The sequence below is a fragment of the Amphimedon queenslandica genome, unplaced genomic scaffold (assembly GCF_000090795.2).
Source record: "Amphimedon queenslandica unplaced genomic scaffold, v1.1 AMPQUscaffold_13328, whole genome shotgun sequence".
NCBI lineage: Eukaryota > Metazoa > Porifera > Demospongiae > Haplosclerida > Niphatidae > Amphimedon > Amphimedon queenslandica.
Genome location: NW_003546436.1, coordinates 81,591 through 99,457, shown reverse-complemented (window position 1 = coordinate 99,457; position 17,867 = coordinate 81,591). Strand labels below are relative to the sequence as shown.

Here is a 17,867-nt window from a genome sequence, read left to right as displayed (position 1 = left end):
GGGCTTCACTCAGGGTGATAGCCCTGGATAATAATTATTTCATTGTTATAACAAATAAATAAACAATGTCCACATTTAATGTTCTTATGCTATGTACAACATAAGGCCATGTATATGCATCAGATAATGTAATACTAGTTATTCTAATGATACAAGTAGTGGTTAAAGCATTACCCCATCCATCTTGCCATCCTTTCAATGGACTGTGTGAATAGTGATGATGCTAACCCTTGCTCTACTTCATTGTTCCATTTAATGGACTCATCAATTGAAGTTGATTTCAATATGTACAGTATCGGTACAAAGGTTTCCCTCATTACCAATTCATTGTCGTGCTGTAGGCCAGTGACTATTGTAGGCTCAACATAATAACCTTCTCTGTTTATTACCTAATTAATATTCATTAATTATTTATTATTATTATTAATTAAACTTACATTTCCACCACACTCAATAGTTCCTCCCTAAAACAAAAATTAATGAGTTATGTAATTATAATTATTAATTACTTGTTCCTTTATTTCTTTTATTGTGGCTACATAAGTATCAACAGCTGCTTGATTATGTAGTGGACCATACAACACTCCCTCTATGCAATTAATAACCATTAATAACTATTAATTAACTATACCATCCAATGGATCTCCTATCTTCACTTGTCCATAAGCTTTAATTAACCTTTTCAAAATTTCGTCATAAACTGATTCGTGTAATATCTGTATTAATTAATTAATCATTAATATTTATTATTATTATTATTATTTATTATTGTTATTATTATTTATTATTGTTGTTGTTGTTGTTTACCAGTCTTCTTGTTGTTGTGCAGCGTTGTCCTGCTGTTCCAACAGCTGCAAAAAGTGCTGATTTGACGACCATGTCCACGTCAGCAGTTTCATCAACCAGTATGGCATTGTTACCTCCCAGTTCCAGTATACTCTTACCGAACCTTTCCTGGACCATCACACCTACTTTACGACCAACCTATGATAAATTAATTAATTATTATTAACATTAATTGATATTACTTGAGTACTTCCAGTAAATGATAGTACATTAATTCTTTTATCTTTACACATTGACTCTCCGATATCAGACCCACCACACACACTAGTACAGACTCCAGCTGGTATAGCGTTACTTGTCAACACTCTCTCTACTATCTTACTGACTGCTATCTGAGTTAACGGAGTACTGGGAGCTCCCTTCCTAATTAATGGGTGGGGCTAGTTATTAACAGACTCCACCCACTCACCATACAGTACAGTTACCACACACTAAGCTAAGGGACTGGTTCCAACCAAAGACAGCTATAGGAAAGTTAAAAGCCGTGATGATTCCGACTAGCCCGTATGGATTCCATTGCTCCATTAACATATGACCCGGCCCTAATTTAATTAATTAATTAATTATTTTATTTATTTAATTACTTACTCTCTGATGGGAAGATGTGTCCTCCAATCATACGAGAGAGTCCGACAGCAAAGTCACACATGTCAATATATTCTTGGACTTCTCCAACTCCTTCGACGTGTATCTTACCAACCTCTAGCGACAACTAAATAATAATCAATATTTAATAATAATAATAATAGTTGTGTAACAGGTCAAACCAGCTTTCCCAGCAGATCCAGTTTTTCTCTGAGTCCTTGTGCTATTTGACGAACTATTTCCCCTCTTTTTGGTCCAGGGATCTACGAACAGTCAGACACTGAGGGAGGTACTACTTTTAATGAAGGACTCACCTCTCGCCAGACCTTCCATGCTTCAGTACCATTAGCAACAGCTGTGTTTAGGTCAGCTAATGAACCCTAATAATAATAATAATAATAATAATAATAATAATAACAGAATTAGACACAATGAGAGACAAGAGAGACAAAAAGGGAAAGCCCATAAGGGAAGAAAAATAGAAACGAAAAATGGGGACCAACCAAAAATAGGAAAATAAAATAAAACAACAATAATAAAATAATAACAAAATAAAATGACAATAATAATAACAATAAATAATAATTAATAAAATTTAAATAAATTAATACCTGTTTTACAGAAGCAATTGGTCGGCCAGTAGCAGGAGACTCTGACACTATCAACTACAAATAAATATTAAACATACATAATGTATGCATCACGTGATCCCTTGTACCTCTCCATTCCCGGTCCATTTCCTGCCATCAAATACCCCATTGTTAGTCTCTTCCAGCCCCAGCTCCTTCAGCCAGGAGTATTTGGGATCATTAATGAGATACCCAGCGGCTGCACTCATGGATCTGGTCTTATTGGTGAAGGATGGGGACTTTACAAATGAGAATAAGGCGGAACGAGAAGAAGAAATAAAGCACCTTATCATTATAATCAATAATAGTTAGATTAGCCACGCCCAATCCAATTAAAAATAATTATTAGAGCTATAGCGCATAGCACCTTCAACTAACGCCCACACACTACAAGCCTTGCTAAGTGCTAATGATTATTTCCCGGGTATTTTAAAACTCCAAAAGATGATCTCACGGCCCCACCACGTGTCCCATCGCCAACAGCAATCACTCCAGGGAGAGAAAAAGAGGCAATGGCATCTAAAGTCACCCAAATACCCAGCGGGAGCTCATCAGCTTCATTGCCAGGAGTAGGGAGACCAGGAACTCCTGCAATCACTTACACTGATCCACAGCAACCCAGCCTCTTCTTTACAGCATTCAACGAGCTCAGACAGCTACAGAGGTTCTGTGATTTGGAGCTGAGTCTTAAAGGAAGGACAATCACTGGACACAAACTCATCCTGGCCTCTGGATCACCTTACATCATGGAACTAGTCCACAGCAATGATCATGGATATATTGAGCTCACTGATACAAAGTTAGACCCATATGCTGTGAGTGTATTAGTGGAGTTCCTCTACACAGCATCATTGTGCATATCAGAGACTAATGTACTCGAGTTGTGCTATGCATCGCAGGTTTTTAGGATGGGCAAGATACAGAAATCTTGCTGCAAGTTTATGAAAAAAACTCTATCAGTTTCAAACGTCATTCCTTATCTTTTCTTTTGCCACGAGAACAACTATAAGACGGTTGGGTCTAAATGTATTGAGTATGCAGCTAATAACATCAGTCTTATAGTTAAAGAGAGCTCTTTTTTAAACATGACGGATGATGATCTAACTAAATTTATAGATACTCTCAACATCAGGCATACAAGAAATGAAACGATTGCTGTACAAGAATGGTCACAATACAATGGAGTAGAGAGGAGGGCTATGAAACTAGACAGGCCAGGGGTTAGTCAGCATATTCCGCCTCCTCAAGGAACAACTGACGGTCACCTGACAGCAATTCACACCAACACTCACAAATTGATCACTGCTCGTCATGGTGGCTTAGATCCAGACGAACTTAAAATGAAATTAAAATTATTGCAACAGGAGACCCGAGCAACAAGCAGCAACTCTGCCTTACATAAAGAAATCGACACAAATCTACCAAATGGAAGAGATACTAGTAACAGCATCATCACCAGTAGCAGTAGACTGATAGCAATAGGAGGAAGTACTGAGCACAGTGTCACTGATACTTGTGAAGTATTTAACACGAGCACACAAGAATGGGCCAGCATTGCTAAACTACCTCACAAGAAATCACAATCATCTTCAGTTCTGTATAACTCCAAGATATACTCAATAGGTGGTTACACTGGTCAAAGACGAAGACTATCAGTCATTGATGTTTATGACACAGTGAATAATAAATGGACTGTAGGACCTTCACTAGCTCAACCCTTGAGTGGTACCAGTGCAGTATTGAATAAAAATAGAATATTCATAATAGGAGGGTATAACGGAGCAGAGCACCTGAGGGATGTCAAGGTTCTAAATATAGACACGGGACAATGGAAGCACGGACCATCTCTTAATGTAGCTAGGTCATACTGTCAAGCAGTGATGCTACAAGGATCAATATATGCAGTGGGTGGGGCTAATAATGATGGACGACTAGCTAGTGTCGAGGTATTGTCACCAGGAGCAACACAATGGACCTACTCGTCACCTCTTAACACACCCAGGAGTAGACCAGGGGTGGGTGTCCATGGCAACCAGTTGTACGCAATAGGTGGGTACGACGGTATCAATCACCTGGCGACTGGTGAAGTGTATGACGCAACAACAGACCAATGGACACCACTGGCTGGTAATATGAGGGTACAACGGAATAGTCCTGGGGTGACAGTGGCACACGGGGCCATTTATACTGCTGGGGGTCACAATGGGACAGGCATTAATAAGAATATGGAGATATACGAACCCAGAGCTGGGAAATGGATCAATAGTGTTGACATGACGACGCCAAGATGTGACTTTTCACTAGTGACATGTACTAACGATTAAAAAAACTAAAAACAAATTATATTAATTAATAAATATTTATTATTATTATTATTATATTAATTTTTATTGTCTATGAGAGGAAAGGGCGGAGTCAGAGAAGTAGGAGAATTATCATCGGAAGATGTTTCGCAATAAGGAGTGGGTGGAGTCACTTTATTCAACCAATCAGAATCACGGAGAGGTGTGGCAGTTGCTAAGTTACTGACTGGAGGGTGGGACGGAGTACGATAAATGCAATCAACAGATTGAAAAGCTATTAATAAATAATAAATAAATATATAGATTAATTAATTATTATACTTACCCATCCTTTCATCCGTAAACAAATCAACCTAATAATAATAATAATAATGACATCATCACAATCAATTCTATAAATAGACAATACCTTATAAGGAGTGGAGTCACTGGTTATATTATCAGTTATTCTATTAGCTAATAGTTCAGTTGGGGAGGGAGGGGCAGCTAATGGAGCCGGAACACCTGTTGGTTCTCGTGGGGTCGTACTCTTTCTCTCTGTCTTTCCTGTACCAGTCTGACTGGTTCTAATAACCGGTTTAGGATCCTTTCTTTTTGATGAAGTTTGCTCTCTTTCTTTTGTCTTGATCACACCCACTTTTCTCACGACTGGAGTAAGATTAGACCCAGGACTATTGAAACGTAAAGTCTTTCGTGTTGTAGGTGTGGCCTCAATGGGCGTGGCCTTAAGCCTAGCCTTACTTAGGACACTTTTAGTAATAGCATCAACTGGAGTACGACCTACAGTACAATAGGTTACCATAGTGACCAATGATGACCACACCTACCTGCACTGAATATGATTGGACGATGAGACAAAAGAGAAGTGGGTGTCGTCAAACTAGAACTAGGCGTGGTCAAATCAGTGATGGGAGAATGAAGATGATACAATTTATTATTAACCTAATAATTAATAATAATAATAATAATAATTAATTAATTATATGTACAGGAGTAGGCGTGGTTTCAGTAGGTGTGGCAATGGGTGGAGCTTCATTATTCAACAGGATCATGCTTGAAATAGGAGGGGGTGTGTTACTAGTTAATCTAACGACTCTTAGCTCCTTCTCCAGTTCAGCTATCCTTTGAACTAACTCCTCATCAAGACTACACAATGATTTACTAAGAGAGAGAGGGAGAGGGATAATGATAAATAGGTTCAATGTTACATGCCATTATGTTTTTGGTTGATAAAACCTAAACTATCTTGCACAATATTTCATGCTAATTCTGCTATTTTTCTTTAGCAAAAAACACAGTCATTGGTCATAAAACGTAAGCAAACGTAAGCAAAATTGGACCAGAGTCTAAAAACCTAAACAAGTACATGTACATACAGTACACGTTATAGATAAACTACAGCTGTTTCTTGTCGCTGGGTACATTCACACTGATATCAGTTGATTAGAAGTCTGGCTGTCTGGGCGACACACAAAACAGCTGTACTTTATCTGGTTTGTACTATAGTGTGTGGGTGTACCAAAGGCACAGATATATATTGGCAGTTAGATGAGGTAAGATGAGGTAACATGTGTACGTACTTAAGTTGTTGAACTGATAGCAAGTGACTGGTATGAGCTCTGATTGATTTAGAGGAGAAATCAACTTCATGACTTAGATCAGGTATACAAACACCTACATGTAACAGCAATACAATAAAGAACTATACAATTTAAAAAGTACCTTTCTCAAAGTGTTTGTTTAAATAGTTCATTCCAGCAGTACAGATCTTTAATAATCTATTAGTTATTAATAATAATTAACTAATCATTTATTAATATTCATTACTCAATTAAATTGATGTTTCCATCATCATCAGTTACTCTAATCTGCTGAGTCATCAATCCTTTTGGAACCTGTACGCACAAAAACAACAACAAACAACAACAACAATAAACAATAAACAACAACAACAACAATAAACAATAAACAACAACAACAACAACAATAAACAATAAACAACAACAACAATAAACAACCAACAGTCCCACCTACCTTGACATTACTCAGTTCTTTCCCACTAATGGTGTGTTTGCTAGTACCAGTTGACTCCATTACAGTTCTTACTGTCTGTCTCTCTCTTTCATTTGATTCTAAAAACGTCTCAACCTTTTTCCACAGAAGCCGCACCTATTCGTTGCTATGGTAACTATTTAATTAATAAAGAGTGCCCCCTAACCTTGGTCTTGTTGGATTCTCTTGGACTTAATCTTAACAGTTTTAAAATAAAGATATTTATAAAGAATAAAGATTATTGACTTACTTGAGTTGTGGATCAAAAGTGCTAGTATCCTTCTTCATCATTATATTCAACTCATTTTCTAATCTTGTTCTCTCTTTACACAGTTGTCTGTAACTCAAACTAATCTCCCTAAAATGAATAATAAAATAGATAAAATTTCGCTCCAAAATCACTGGTAATTTTTTATTAAATTTTCTGATACATATTGATGTCTTTATGCTGTGTAGAAAGTTTGAGCTGATTCCGACTTTAATTTTTCAAGTTACGGCCATTTTTAAAAAACGCCAAAAATCTGAAAAATACCCAAGGCTATAGCCTATGGTTTTTCTGAAAAATGGTTAAAAAATCGCCCCAAATTTTTATTACATTTTCTGATGCATATTGATGTCCTTATGCTGTGTAGAAAGTTTGAGCTGATTCCGACTTCAATTTTTCAAGTTACGGCCTTTTTAAGAAAACGGCAAAAATCTGAAAAATACCCAAGGCTATAGCCCATGGTTTTTTCCAAAAAATGGCTAAAAATTCACCCCAAATTTTTATTACATTTTCTGAAACATATTGATGCCCTTATGCTGTGCAGAAAGTTTGAACTGATTCCGACTTCAATTTTTCAAGTTACAGCCTTTTTAAGAAAACGGCAAAAATCTCAAAAATACCCAAGGCTATAGCCCATGGTTTTTTCTGAAAAATGGCTAAAAAATCACCCCAAATTTTTATTACATTTTCTGATACATATTGATGTCCTTATGCTGTGTAGAAAGTTTGAGCTAATTCCAATTTTAATTTTTCAAGTTACGGCCATTTTTAAAAGACGCCAAAAATCTGAAAAATACCCAAGGCTATAGCCCATGGTTTTTCTGAAAAATGGCTAAAAAAAACCGCCCCAAATTTTTATTACATTTTCTGATACATATTGATGTACTTATGCTGTGTAGAAAGTTTGAGCCAATTCTGACTTCAATTTTTCAAGTTACGGCCATTTAAAAAAGGACAAAATTGTTTTAAAAAATACCCAAGATATCCTAGAATAAAGGGACTTTCATCCAATTCTGAATCAAAATAAAAATTTATATATAATATATCCAATTTTGATCAAAACCAGCTCAAACGTCCTAGTTCCTACTCATTAATTATTTGTTCATACTTTGAATATTCCCTCCATTGCTTGTGAAGGAGTGCCAGCTCTTCCTGCATTGATAGATACTCATTACATTCTTTAATGATATGGAAACATGTGCTCTCCTCATTCACATCCTTATACACAGGAGCTGAGGAATTCAAAGAATGTACTGAAGAAGGTATCTGTACTCCTGTAGGGAGAGAGGTCACGTGACCTGTCATGTGACTATTAGTAATACCTAATTCACTAGATTCTCTCAGTGTCACTTTCCATAAGCAATAGGTTGAGAATAAGTAGAGAAATGAATAAAATTTATCACCTAAAAACAAAACAAATAATTAATTAATTATTTAATTGGGACACACCCCCAGGTGAGAGTAGAAGTGGTGCAACAATACGTGGTAAACCAGAATTAGGTTCCTCCTGTTAATAATAATAATAATAATAATAATAATAATAATAATAATAATAATAATAATAATAATAATAATAATAATAAATTAATGATTCTTACTTTAGCAATGTTACTTATCCAGTTTGACGACTTCTTCCTGAACAGCTGGTCTTGCTTGCGATCATAAACCGGCCAGCAGTCCCGAAACTCCTCATAACAGAGATGAGAGTTCAAGACTGAGAACAAGTAATGGAGAATGACCTCCATCCCTTGCTTCTGAGGGGGGACGGCAAACATGTCCCTGAAATAAAACGAGTAGTAGTGGTATGATCAGTAATCACGAACTGTACAGGTGGTAATTTTGGAGGGAGAAAATTTTGACAAATTTTGGTCCTTTCACTAAAATAAAGCCCACCATTTGAACCATTATGTACACATGCTTAATCATCCATGGCCACAAATTGCATAAAAACCTGCCATTTATTCAAAAACTAGCAATTCTTTATCCCCATCCAAAATCACTAGCTACTACAGTATACAATAATTTAGTTAGAATTCAAATTATTACTATTCTCTCTCACTTGTTAAACTGTATCTTATATTTCTTTTCTGAAGCAACAGGGTTGAATCCCAACAATAGCATGTTAGTAAACCATATCTCTCTCATATTAAAGACAGGCCCGGGCCCTTCTTCAACAGTTAAACCCGAGGTTAAGCCAGTAGAAGATAAAACATTAACAAAACTGGGATCACCATTACCCGCCATATTTAACTAATAATAGGAGGCGTGACTCGTTATTAAATGAATGTGGTCATGAATAATTAATGAGTGTTGCGTGGGTGGGCTGACAGCATGTCTACATGGCGGGACAGAGACGAGAGAAAGAGAGGTAGAGATGACTATGATGTCCCTGACGGTAAGACCCTGTTACTATTAATAGTAACTGTTATATCTCAAGGATAGGCCCGCCCTACAGCAAGAGGGGGAGGAGGAGTGACCCTTCAGGGTACCGTGGGAGAGGGGGCGGGGCTTGGAAGGATGAAAGGAAAGTGGAATTGTCAACTGAAGAGAAATTAGTTTCGTTAATTGAAAGAGTTGGAAACGATACGGTATGATAGTTGCTGTATTATTATCATTAATATTTATAATAATGATAATTTTTATCATTATTTGTTATAATTATTATTTAATTATTTAGAAAGGTTTATTAGAAAATACTATTCAAAGTTTGGCAGACATTTTAATACCGGAAATGGACGAATACAAAGACAAGATAATGCAAACAATTATGAGATGGTAAGTAGGTGTGGTCTATTGTCCCCGCCCATTAATTAATAATAAACCAGCGCCAGAGAATATTCAGAGAAAATGTCAATATATTCGACACTAGTAGGAGCACTGAACATGAAGAAATCTGACATTGGAGAGGAGGTGTGGTCGTATGTTTGTTGTTGTTTATTGTTTGTTGTTGTCTAGTTTGTTGATTTGTTGATTGAAGACCTAAAGTCAGCACTGACAATGAATAAGTTCTTAAGCGTCAAATCACTGGTGAGTAAACTCCACCCCATACATGCACATGTACATGTACATGTACACCAGCAGCTGGTGTGCATTTAAGTATCTATTGCAGTCAATCTGTTGGTGCCTTTGGTCTTCTGATGTTACATACTGGACTGTTGCTAGAAAATAAAAAAGAAAAGCTCTTTTATTGAATAGAATAAAGTGAAATAAAATTAAAGTTAAAAAATTAAATTAAATGGAAAAGCTCTTCTATTCTGGACACCAACATAACCACATTATCTCATCAAAGTAACCACAGATCAACTGCTACCTGTTGTATAGTATCCTTTGTTGTACTGTACCCCCTTCTTCTTCTTCTTCTTTTTCTTGTCATTAGGTGAGGTTCCTTTCTGACCTAACCAATGCTAGAGTAGTCCCTCTATCATCAATAGTGTCTCTATATGACACACTAATAACTGTCACCTATGAACCAGGAATATCCCAGGTAGCCCCGCCCATAACCACACCTACTAATTACCCTCTCTAGTTGAGGTCTGATTGGTACACGTACGTTCTCCTCTCCTCCCTCCCGTGGGTGGGAGGGGAGCTACAGCAGAAGAGACAAGTGGAACTGGACAGACTATTATCAGCAATTGGAGGATACATGAGGTAATAATGATAATAATAACAACAATAATAATAAACAACAACAAGTTTTTTCTTTTATTATTTGGGTTCTCTATGATAACAATAATAATAAGTAATTTTAATAGTACAATAAGTTAATTTAATACAACAACAACAACATAATAATAATACTAAGCTCCTCCCACTCAGTAAGAGGACCACTAATTATCTTCCTGCTCTCCAGTCCTGGCAGTCCGACCGTCCCTACCCTCAGAGAGACGTAAGCCGCAATCCTATTGGTCGCTTACTCCCGTTTCCATAGCAACTGGACCTGTTATGGTCTCAGGTACTGAAGATGAAGGAGGAAGGTTGGAAGGTTAGTCTAGTAGGTGTGGCTTATATTTTTAACCCTTTAAGGAGGGAGTTCTTGTACGACCATACGCTCCATTAGAATCCGAACTCTCCTCAGCTTACGGAGTGAGTATTCATCACATGACTATCACATGATCTTATACATGTACATGTACATGTAGCACCCGCTCCCTAATATAATAATACCAGGCCACACCCTTGACTCCGCCTACCCCCTCCCATCCACTGTGTTCCGGTGTATTGGTGAATCAGACCTTCCTCCTCATGTCGTAAGTCTTAATTAGTGGGTGGGGCTGACCACGCCTCCTTATAGGGTCCCAGTCTACCTCAATCAGAGTCAATCAATAGATATCTGATCACCGATATCATCAGTTCAATCATCAACTCTCACACAGGGAACAGGAAGGCCTGGTCAGTCAGTTATACTAGAATATGCCGTTTAGCTCCAGTCAAAAATTTTGTTAAAATTCTAATTTCTTTGTGGAACAAAAACTTTGTCAGTTAAAACTTTTTTTAAGCAAAAATACATGTACCTGACGAATTTGACGAAAATTTTGACTGATGAAAATTTGGAGCTATGCGGTATAATGGAGAAGAGTATAATAGATAATAATAGAAGTAACACGGAATGACCCTCTCTTTTTCTTTTATTCCAATTAGTGCCCACCAGCTGAATGTCGTAATAGAAAGGCTACATCACTTGCCAGTAGAGTACATGACGGCTGAGGTCTTATTTGGATTCATATTCACCCTCCCTGTCCCTCCACATTCCCTCCTGTACTATGGGTCACTGACCATTGAGTTATGTAAACTAAGACCTGCTACATATCCTGTCATTGTATCCTCATTAATTATTCATGAGTGGGTGTGGTCACCACCTCATTAACTATTCATTATTTATTGGTCCTTGACTCCGCCCCTTAGCTAACTCAATTAATCGATATTCTATTTTCACAACTCGATCACATCAATTTTGTCGTTGCCGAAAGGTAGGTGTGATCACTAATTAGTGGGTGTGGTCATGCATTTTTATCGGCACAGGTTTGCCTGGTGGTTTTCGTATCACCTCAGTAACTATGGTTACCACTGGGACTGGAGCAAATGGTACATGCAATTATTATTAATTTATTATTTATTTATAATTATTATTGTAATTATTTATTAAAGGGTGTGGTGTTTACAGTGTGCTCCTGATAGCCCGCCTTGCTGGTTTGTTAAACAGGTTTTTGAGCGATGTAGCAGGTGAGAAGAATATTTTTAAAAGTCATCATTAATTGGCATCTTTTCAGATTAGGATCTCATGAAGTATTTTCGGAACTGGTACCAGATGATTTCAAACCACTCCTGACCCCGCCCAACGATTCTTACTACCTCTATGCTGAAGGTATTTGATAATAAGTATTAATTAACTGATTAGTGGGCGTGGCAGATGGAGTTCAGGGTTTTGAGGTTGCTAAGCAACTCGTTGAGTCGATGAAAGCTAAAGTACCACTGGAGAGGCTGAAGGAGGTGCTTGATGGAACTGACATTGGGAATAATTCAGAAGAACGTCAGTTATTAATATAATTAATTAATAGCTAGTTATTAATAGTTATTAAAAATAGAATTACTGGAGCTAAAGGTATCAATACTCACTCACTGTATCTTGCATATTGGAGATAAAACCATCAGTCACTGCTTCACTGCTTTGCACAAGTATAGTATACTGAATTATCCAGAGTTTTACTGAGTTTTACTAGATTCCGATCACTATTGCTGGAACTCCTAGAGACTGAGAATGCAAAGTTATACTGTCTGTCAGCTGTGGGAGAATTCTTTGAAGAAAATACTCAAGTACAAAATGTCTTAATTGTAATTATATTTAAACTCATTTCTCCATTTTCAGTTGCACTGTTTAGTGATAGATAGGTTAGTTAGGCAAGAGCTCATTGATAATGGATCAATCATTAAATGGTGCTTCACCTCTTCCAATCACCCTGACTTCACCAGGTGCTATTAATAGCATGACGTTGCTTGTTCTATTATTAGTAACACTGTTTCTAGTCGGCTGTTTTGGGATATATTAAGAAGCTCTTTCTCTCGAGTTAATAAAAGTTTACTGCAAGTAAGATGAAGATGTGTTATGACAGTGCTATGTGGTACTAATAGTGTGAGAAAGAACTGGAAGAAATCAAAGAAAAACTTCAAAAAACAACAGTAAGACGTGAGAAAAGTCTCGTACCCCAGGGTTTCCCACAAAGCATGCTAAGAGAGCTAAATAGCATGAGCTTCATGAGCTGACAAGCACTACAATACAGTACATGGCATTTGGAGCAACTTTAAAAATTATTAGTAAAGAATCCAATTTTGATCGGAATCAGTTCAAACTTTCTACACAACATAAGAACATGTATATGTATCAGGAAATGTAATAAAAATGAAGAATTCTCTCCTTTTCATTTTTGGCAAAATTTAACCAAAATACCTGTACTATAGTAAAGGGTTATTGGCCCAATTTTTAAGTAACTTGACAAGAAACCACCTGAGTGTTATGCCAGAATTCTGTGGGAAACCCTGACGTACAGTATATATAATTACATGTATCTCATCTCAGGGTCTTGATGAGTTAGTTGATGGAACTGAAGACAAACAAGAGCTGGAGTGGAAGATACAAGAACTGGAAGAGAAAGTGGAGGAAAGAAGCACTGAACAGAAAGAAGTCTTCCTATCAACCTGCCGAGTAAGAACACAGACCACACCTACTAATCAATACTAACCACACCCACTAATCATTAGTATTTAATTGAGTCGCTATGTTCCCATTTATCGACTTGCGATGAAGAAGGAACTGATTATGAAACTACCTGGTACACCTGTATCACTGATAATACCCGCCAGTTATTAATACAGGTAATAATGACATCATGTGACTGTCATGTGATCTGTTACTATTAATAGTATCACACTGTCTATCGACAATATTCATATTCGTTAGAGAGCGATTGTTTTGGGGGCGGAGTCGACTTAAGAGTACAAGAAATATACAAACAATTTCAAGGAATACTTTAATAACTTATTAATAACTGTTAATAAGTATTAATAACTGCTACTGTACATTTGTTGTACATGTGTTTAAAAATCAGTGACCCTTCCTTTTCTTTCCCAGTCACCATAACGAGTTGGTTCCGGCCCACGGGGGCCCCCTCTCTCTCCTGTATGAGGGTTGACACCGTTAGGCCAGGGAGGGAGATATGGGTCAGGGGCGGGGTCGTCTTCTTGGGTGGGCGTGGTCTCGTTTGCTTTCCCACCATCTTTATTCTCTCCTTTATCAGAATAGTTCCTCCTGATGGCCCCAAGGGTAGGAGAAGAGAGCCATAATCTATTGTTAGCGGTCAGTCTACAGCTGGTAGATAGGAGAGGAGAAAAGTGCAACCATTTTGATAAAGAAGCCATTTTTACTAATTATTATTCATCACACTCAATCAATTAATTAAAAATGTCCACGCCCACTCAGTCTCTTTTCTTAATTCCTCCTAATTTTCTTTTTCTTTGAGACCACATGTGCGACAATAAAGAGTAAAATACTACAAATAAATAATAATAAATAATAACAATAAAACATAATAAATAACATTATTATTTGAGTTAATTACCAGGTGGTAAAGAGATGAATATCAATACTTTCATTACAACAGGGTCCACTGCAATGTTGAGTCCATTAGGTAGAGGATAGGACCAACCTCCTCCATTAGCTTCATACAATAAACTGAGCACATAAATACACACTATAAAATAAATAGAAAATATAATTAACATAAAAGACATTTTTGTGGCCCAAAAATTCACTAAAAATTGCTAAGTTAAGGTCATTAAAAAATATCAAAGCCATTTGTCCCATTTTAAATCTATCTTGTGCTAGTTTTACTTTGTATAATCTTTAAAATTAGCAACAAATTTGGACCCACAAAAGTCTCACTGTACACAATACTTCTCCTCACACACGCTCGCGTACATTCAAAAGTGAGTCCCAGTGGGTAGAGAGGGATCCATAATGAATACCTCAGCCACGTTATCAGCCACACCTCCTTCTTCAACACACCTAGGGCATAGTACGGGTATCTATAGCAACAGAATCATTACCATGGCAACAGGAGGGGCAGAAAACATACCTGACTAGTTCAATAAGAGACCAAGCTAAGAACAAGAGAAATACGAAAGGAGATCTTTGTAAGGAAGGACAGTAAGGGATGGTTAAGAAGAGGATGTAACCACGTCCACACGTCTAGAAATACATGTATACATGTAACCACACCCACCAAACCCACTTGTAATAACGATGAGACGATGTCACCTTTTACAAAACCCAGAGCTGAGTGTACCACTTCTAAAAAGGCTCCGATTTGACAAGCCATTAATAATGGAGCCACGTCACTATAGGCCCTAGAAATACCAACTGACCACGCCCACAATCAATGAATATAATTAACATGATTAATTACCTTCGCCGTAACTTAATAGAAATATTAATCTTGTACTTATTAATAGAAACCCAAGGAATTGCACAACATTGTATATGACTAGATAAGTGGCTGTCACTTTATGGGATACTGGAGGAGAGGGGAGGAGCCTGTTGCTATGGTAACATGTATAGCTTACTGTCTTTGACTGTATCGCGTAATTCAATTTCCCGTTTTGTTCTTTCCTCAAGTAATTTCAACTCCTAAAATAAATCAATAAATAAATGAATAATAATTAAATAAAACTCACTTGTTGCAGTGCTTTTCTCTTCCTAAGTTCCTCCATTTTGTCATTATCTTCATCATCTTCATCTTCTGATATGTGAAAGTGATCAAAATCAAGTTTAATCCAGTGAGGCTTCACGTGAGAGCTTTGTAACTTGGACCATTCACCGGCTAAAGGAAATAATGTTTGAGTTGATTCTGAATGTAAATTTTCATTTATGAGCATTTTGAAAAATTGGCCAATTTTTCCTAAAAAATGGCTCCAAAATCACCCCAAATTTTTATTACATTTTCTGATACATATTGATGTCCTTATGCTGTGTATAAAGTTTGAGCTGATTCCGACTTTAATTTTTCAAGTTACGGCCATTTTAAGAAAACGCCAAAAATCTGAAAAATACCTAAGGCTATAGCCCATGATTTTTATCCAAAAAATGGCTCCAAAAATCACTCCAAATTTTTATTACATTTTCTGATACATATTGATGTCCTTATGCTACATAGACAATAGTTTAAATAATAAACAATTCTTACAGTTTTTCTTGAGCAAACGAAACTCAATTTCATTCTCGAATACCTTCACACGACATTTCTACAATAATTTTTTAATAAATAAATAATTATTTTAAATTTTATTGATGACATACCTCAGTATTGATTGGCTCATGGAACACAAGCTCAAATCCATACCACTTCTTATGAGAGGAACCACCAGTACCGTACCCTAATAATAAAAACAACAATAAACAACAACAAGGACAACAATACCTTTGAAATTCATGTGTGTATCATAAATATTAAAATCCGGTTTCTAAAAAATAAAAACTAAATTAAAATTTAATAAATGTATTTATTCCAACTTCAGCTAGTTGTATCTGTACTCTTAACAGGATCATGTCCCGCCGCTGGGCCCAAAGAACTGGAGGTTTCAGCAACTCACCCTCGTCCGCCATTTTGAATTTAAACTAAAGGGTTAAAAACTTAAAATTATTAATCAGTGACGTCACAAGGGAGTGGCTGAGATTGCTGCAGAGATTAGAGGAGGCAAAGAATGGCTAAGACAGTATTTACCCTCACCAGCAGCGAGCTAAAGGTTGATGATGACATGAAGAAAAGCTTTGAAGAGAATGGCTACATTATAGTCAAGTAAATAGAGGCCTATATAATCCATACCTGCAACATTATCATTATCTTATCAATACTTCCTCCCTCCCTTTCTCAGGTCTTTATTAAGCAGTGAAGAGTTAGAGAAGCTATCAAGAGTCCTTGAGATTGATGGTGGCATTAGAGACAATGCTATACTCCTCAATGACGGCCATGGAAGGAACAGCAGACTGAGTGTATGGAGTCACCCTGGGAAGGACATCACTGGTATGCTAGCAAGATCTGATAAAGTAGCTGGAACCATTGAAGAAGTAATGAAGAGAAATATGGCTAATATTACTTAGCTAATATTACTGCAATTTTATAGTTGCTTGCTAACATTTAATCTTTTCTCTCCATTAGTTGATGGGCGGTGAGGTCTATCACTATCATACTAAACTTGTGATGAAGGAAGCAAGAACTGGTGGATCTTTTGTATGGCACCAGGACTATGGGTACATTATGTTGAGCTTTTAACTAAGTAGTGCTACAATATTCTATCTGAATTCTTCTCTTACAGTTATTGGTATCAGAATACTTGCCTGTTCCCTGATTTAGCCTCTGTCTTTATTGCAATTGATAAAACAGACATAGAGAACGGCTGCCTCAAAGTAGGAATAAATAATAATTATTATTATTTTAAAAAATAAATTGAACATGTTTAGATATTGAAAGGGTCTCACAAAGCAGGTCGAATTGATCACATCAGGGTTGGTGGTCAAAATGGAGCTGACATGACAAGAGTCGAAATGTTAATGAAAGTAATAATGATTAATAATAAATAAAGTAATAATATTACGTACAATTAATATCTATTCTCTCATCCTTTATTTACTGCAGAAATTGGAGCTGATAAATGTTGAATTAGAAGCTGGTGATGCTCTCTTCTTCCATTGCAATGTCCTCCATAGATCAGACCAGAACAACAGTGACAGGAGGAGATGGGCCTTCATTCTCTCGTACAACATGGCTTCCAACGACCCAGTACTACCACACCATCATCCACAGTACACTCCGTTAATAAAAGTATGAGAGAGAGGGAGAGAGTGACTGTTGATTTGATGATGAGTAGGTGAGGAATGAGGAGATATTAGCTTGTGATTGCACTGATTTGAGCGGGAAAGGATTCATGGACCCAGCTGATGATAAAAGCATTGAAGCACAGAAAGTGAAAGAAACAATTTTACCTATTTATTTAATCTCTATTTATTTATTTATTAGGAGGTTGATGTCAATAAAACTTCTTCATAAACTGCTGCATCATATCTCAATTAACAGCTTTACTAAATTCCCTTTATATTTTGCTAAATAAAGTTGTTATTATATGTGGGCGTTAGCTCAAGGT

At 36.7% G+C, this 17,867-nt stretch overlaps 6 protein-coding genes across 6 annotated transcripts in view; 3 read left to right on the top strand and 3 right to left on the bottom strand.

Moving 5' to 3' along the window:
- LOC100634152 (alpha-aminoadipic semialdehyde dehydrogenase-like) overlaps window positions 1–2,389 on the bottom strand; it is a 2,984-nt gene extending 595 nt beyond the window's left edge. The window contains exons 1-12 of the mRNA XM_003387672.3: window positions 2,150–2,389; window positions 2,043–2,096; window positions 1,746–1,811; window positions 1,614–1,694; window positions 1,435–1,558; window positions 1,256–1,388; window positions 1,029–1,209; window positions 808–984; window positions 632–716; window positions 510–589; window positions 438–464; window positions 175–389 (exon numbers count right to left, since the gene is read on the bottom strand). Coding sequence (XP_003387720.1) covers window positions 175–389; window positions 438–464; window positions 510–589; window positions 632–716; window positions 808–984; window positions 1,029–1,209; window positions 1,256–1,388; window positions 1,435–1,558; window positions 1,614–1,694; window positions 1,746–1,811; window positions 2,043–2,096; window positions 2,150–2,353 — 1,427 coding nt within the window. The 5' untranslated portion in view covers window positions 2,354–2,389. The remainder of the gene's footprint in view (window positions 1–174; window positions 390–437; window positions 465–509; window positions 590–631; window positions 717–807; window positions 985–1,028; window positions 1,210–1,255; window positions 1,389–1,434; window positions 1,559–1,613; window positions 1,695–1,745; window positions 1,812–2,042; window positions 2,097–2,149) is intronic.
- Window positions 2,390–2,443: 54 nt separating this feature from the next.
- On the top strand, window positions 2,444–4,392 carry LOC105313300 (kelch-like protein diablo). Its single transcript, XM_011406607.2, has one exon. It carries the CDS (start codon window positions 2,573–2,575, stop codon window positions 4,382–4,384), a length of 1,812 nt encoding a protein of 603 aa, XP_011404909.1. The 5' UTR covers window positions 2,444–2,572; the 3' UTR covers window positions 4,385–4,392.
- On the bottom strand, window positions 4,351–8,942 carry LOC109583112 (uncharacterized). Its single transcript, XM_019998302.1, has 16 exons — window positions 8,740–8,942; window positions 8,279–8,459; window positions 8,130–8,187; window positions 8,003–8,083; window positions 7,789–7,954; window positions 6,666–6,773; window positions 6,582–6,612; window positions 6,398–6,532; window positions 6,191–6,258; window positions 6,086–6,141; window positions 5,944–6,037; window positions 5,353–5,524; window positions 5,191–5,305; window positions 4,773–5,143; window positions 4,689–4,716; window positions 4,351–4,637 (listed from the first exon to the last, which is right to left on the bottom strand). The coding sequence occupies exons 1-16, from the start codon at window positions 8,922–8,924 to the stop codon at window positions 4,441–4,443; spliced, it is 2,046 nt and encodes a 681-aa protein (XP_019853861.1). The 5' UTR covers window positions 8,925–8,942; the 3' UTR covers window positions 4,351–4,440.
- A 36-nt stretch (window positions 8,943–8,978) lies between these two features.
- Window positions 8,979–13,809, top strand: LOC105313299 (nuclear cap-binding protein subunit 1-A-like). Its single transcript, XM_019998301.1, has 26 exons — window positions 8,979–9,075; window positions 9,123–9,268; window positions 9,358–9,455; window positions 9,506–9,590; window positions 9,636–9,707; window positions 10,057–10,164; window positions 10,207–10,328; window positions 10,497–10,566; window positions 10,609–10,662; window positions 10,704–10,763; window positions 10,820–10,927; window positions 10,972–11,069; window positions 11,319–11,496; window positions 11,583–11,647; window positions 11,700–11,762; window positions 11,826–11,900; window positions 11,948–12,042; window positions 12,088–12,207; window positions 12,263–12,353; window positions 12,398–12,491; window positions 12,544–12,647; window positions 12,702–12,762; window positions 12,807–12,854; window positions 13,252–13,377; window positions 13,434–13,547; window positions 13,596–13,809. Exons 1-26 carry the CDS (start codon window positions 9,012–9,014, stop codon window positions 13,704–13,706), a joined length of 2,430 nt encoding a protein of 809 aa, XP_019853860.1. The 5' UTR covers window positions 8,979–9,011; the 3' UTR covers window positions 13,707–13,809.
- Window positions 13,810–14,086: 277 nt separating this feature from the next.
- Window positions 14,087–16,344, bottom strand: LOC105313298 (very-long-chain (3R)-3-hydroxyacyl-CoA dehydratase-like). Its single transcript, XM_011406605.2, has 12 exons — window positions 16,240–16,344; window positions 16,148–16,190; window positions 16,027–16,103; window positions 15,914–15,971; window positions 15,405–15,550; window positions 15,294–15,357; window positions 15,137–15,244; window positions 14,963–15,090; window positions 14,807–14,919; window positions 14,650–14,756; window positions 14,291–14,422; window positions 14,087–14,221 (listed from the first exon to the last, which is right to left on the bottom strand). The coding sequence occupies exons 1-12, from the start codon at window positions 16,330–16,332 to the stop codon at window positions 14,148–14,150; spliced, it is 1,143 nt and encodes a 380-aa protein (XP_011404907.1). The 5' UTR covers window positions 16,333–16,344; the 3' UTR covers window positions 14,087–14,147.
- Window positions 16,345–16,390: 46 nt separating this feature from the next.
- On the top strand, window positions 16,391–17,847 carry LOC100635653 (ectoine dioxygenase-like). Its single transcript, XM_019998311.1, has 8 exons — window positions 16,391–16,525; window positions 16,602–16,794; window positions 16,886–16,977; window positions 17,043–17,133; window positions 17,188–17,283; window positions 17,363–17,548; window positions 17,595–17,690; window positions 17,744–17,847. Exons 1-8 carry the CDS (start codon window positions 16,431–16,433, stop codon window positions 17,771–17,773), a joined length of 879 nt encoding a protein of 292 aa, XP_019853870.1. The 5' UTR covers window positions 16,391–16,430; the 3' UTR covers window positions 17,774–17,847.
- The last annotated feature ends 20 nt before the right edge of the window (window positions 17,848–17,867 follow it).

Coding starts and splice junctions, on each gene's coding strand:
- LOC105313300 (XM_011406607.2), top strand. CDS start 2,573: ATGGCATCTAAAGTCACCCAAATACCCAGCGGGAGCTCATCAGCTTCA.
- LOC109583112 (XM_019998302.1), bottom strand. CDS start 8,924: ATGGCGGGTAATGGTGATCCCAGTTTTGTTAATGTTTTATCTTCTACT. Junction 6,142..6,190: donor GGAAACATCAATTTAATTGA/GTAATGAATATT, acceptor AATAACTAATAG/ATTATTAAAGATCTGTACTG. Junction 5,525..5,943: donor CTATCAGTTCAACAACTTAA/GTACGTACACAT, acceptor TCTCTCTCTTAG/TAAATCATTGTGTAGTCTTG.
- LOC105313299 (XM_019998301.1), top strand. CDS start 9,012: ATGTCTACATGGCGGGACAGAGACGAGAGAAAGAGAGGTAGAGATGAC. Junction 10,663..10,703: donor TGAAGGAGGAAGGTTGGAAG/GTTAGTCTAGTA, acceptor TAACCCTTTAAG/GAGGGAGTTCTTGTACGACC. Junction 11,497..11,582: donor CTGCTACATATCCTGTCATT/GTATCCTCATTA, acceptor TCCGCCCCTTAG/CTAACTCAATTAATCGATAT.
- LOC105313298 (XM_011406605.2), bottom strand. CDS start 16,332: ATGGCGGACGAGGGTGAGTTGCTGAAACCTCCAGTTCTTTGGGCCCAG. Junction 16,191..16,239: donor TACAGATACAACTAGCTGAA/GTTGGAATAAAT, acceptor TTTATTTTTTAG/AAACCGGATTTTAATATTTA. Junction 15,972..16,026: donor ATGAGCCAATCAATACTGAG/GTATGTCATCAA, acceptor AAATTATTGTAG/AAATGTCGTGTGAAGGTATT.
- LOC100635653 (XM_019998311.1), top strand. CDS start 16,431: ATGGCTAAGACAGTATTTACCCTCACCAGCAGCGAGCTAAAGGTTGAT. Junction 16,795..16,885: donor TAGCTGGAACCATTGAAGAA/GTAATGAAGAGA, acceptor TCTCTCCATTAG/TTGATGGGCGGTGAGGTCTA. Junction 17,549..17,594: donor AGTACACTCCGTTAATAAAA/GTATGAGAGAGA, acceptor GATGATGAGTAG/GTGAGGAATGAGGAGATATT.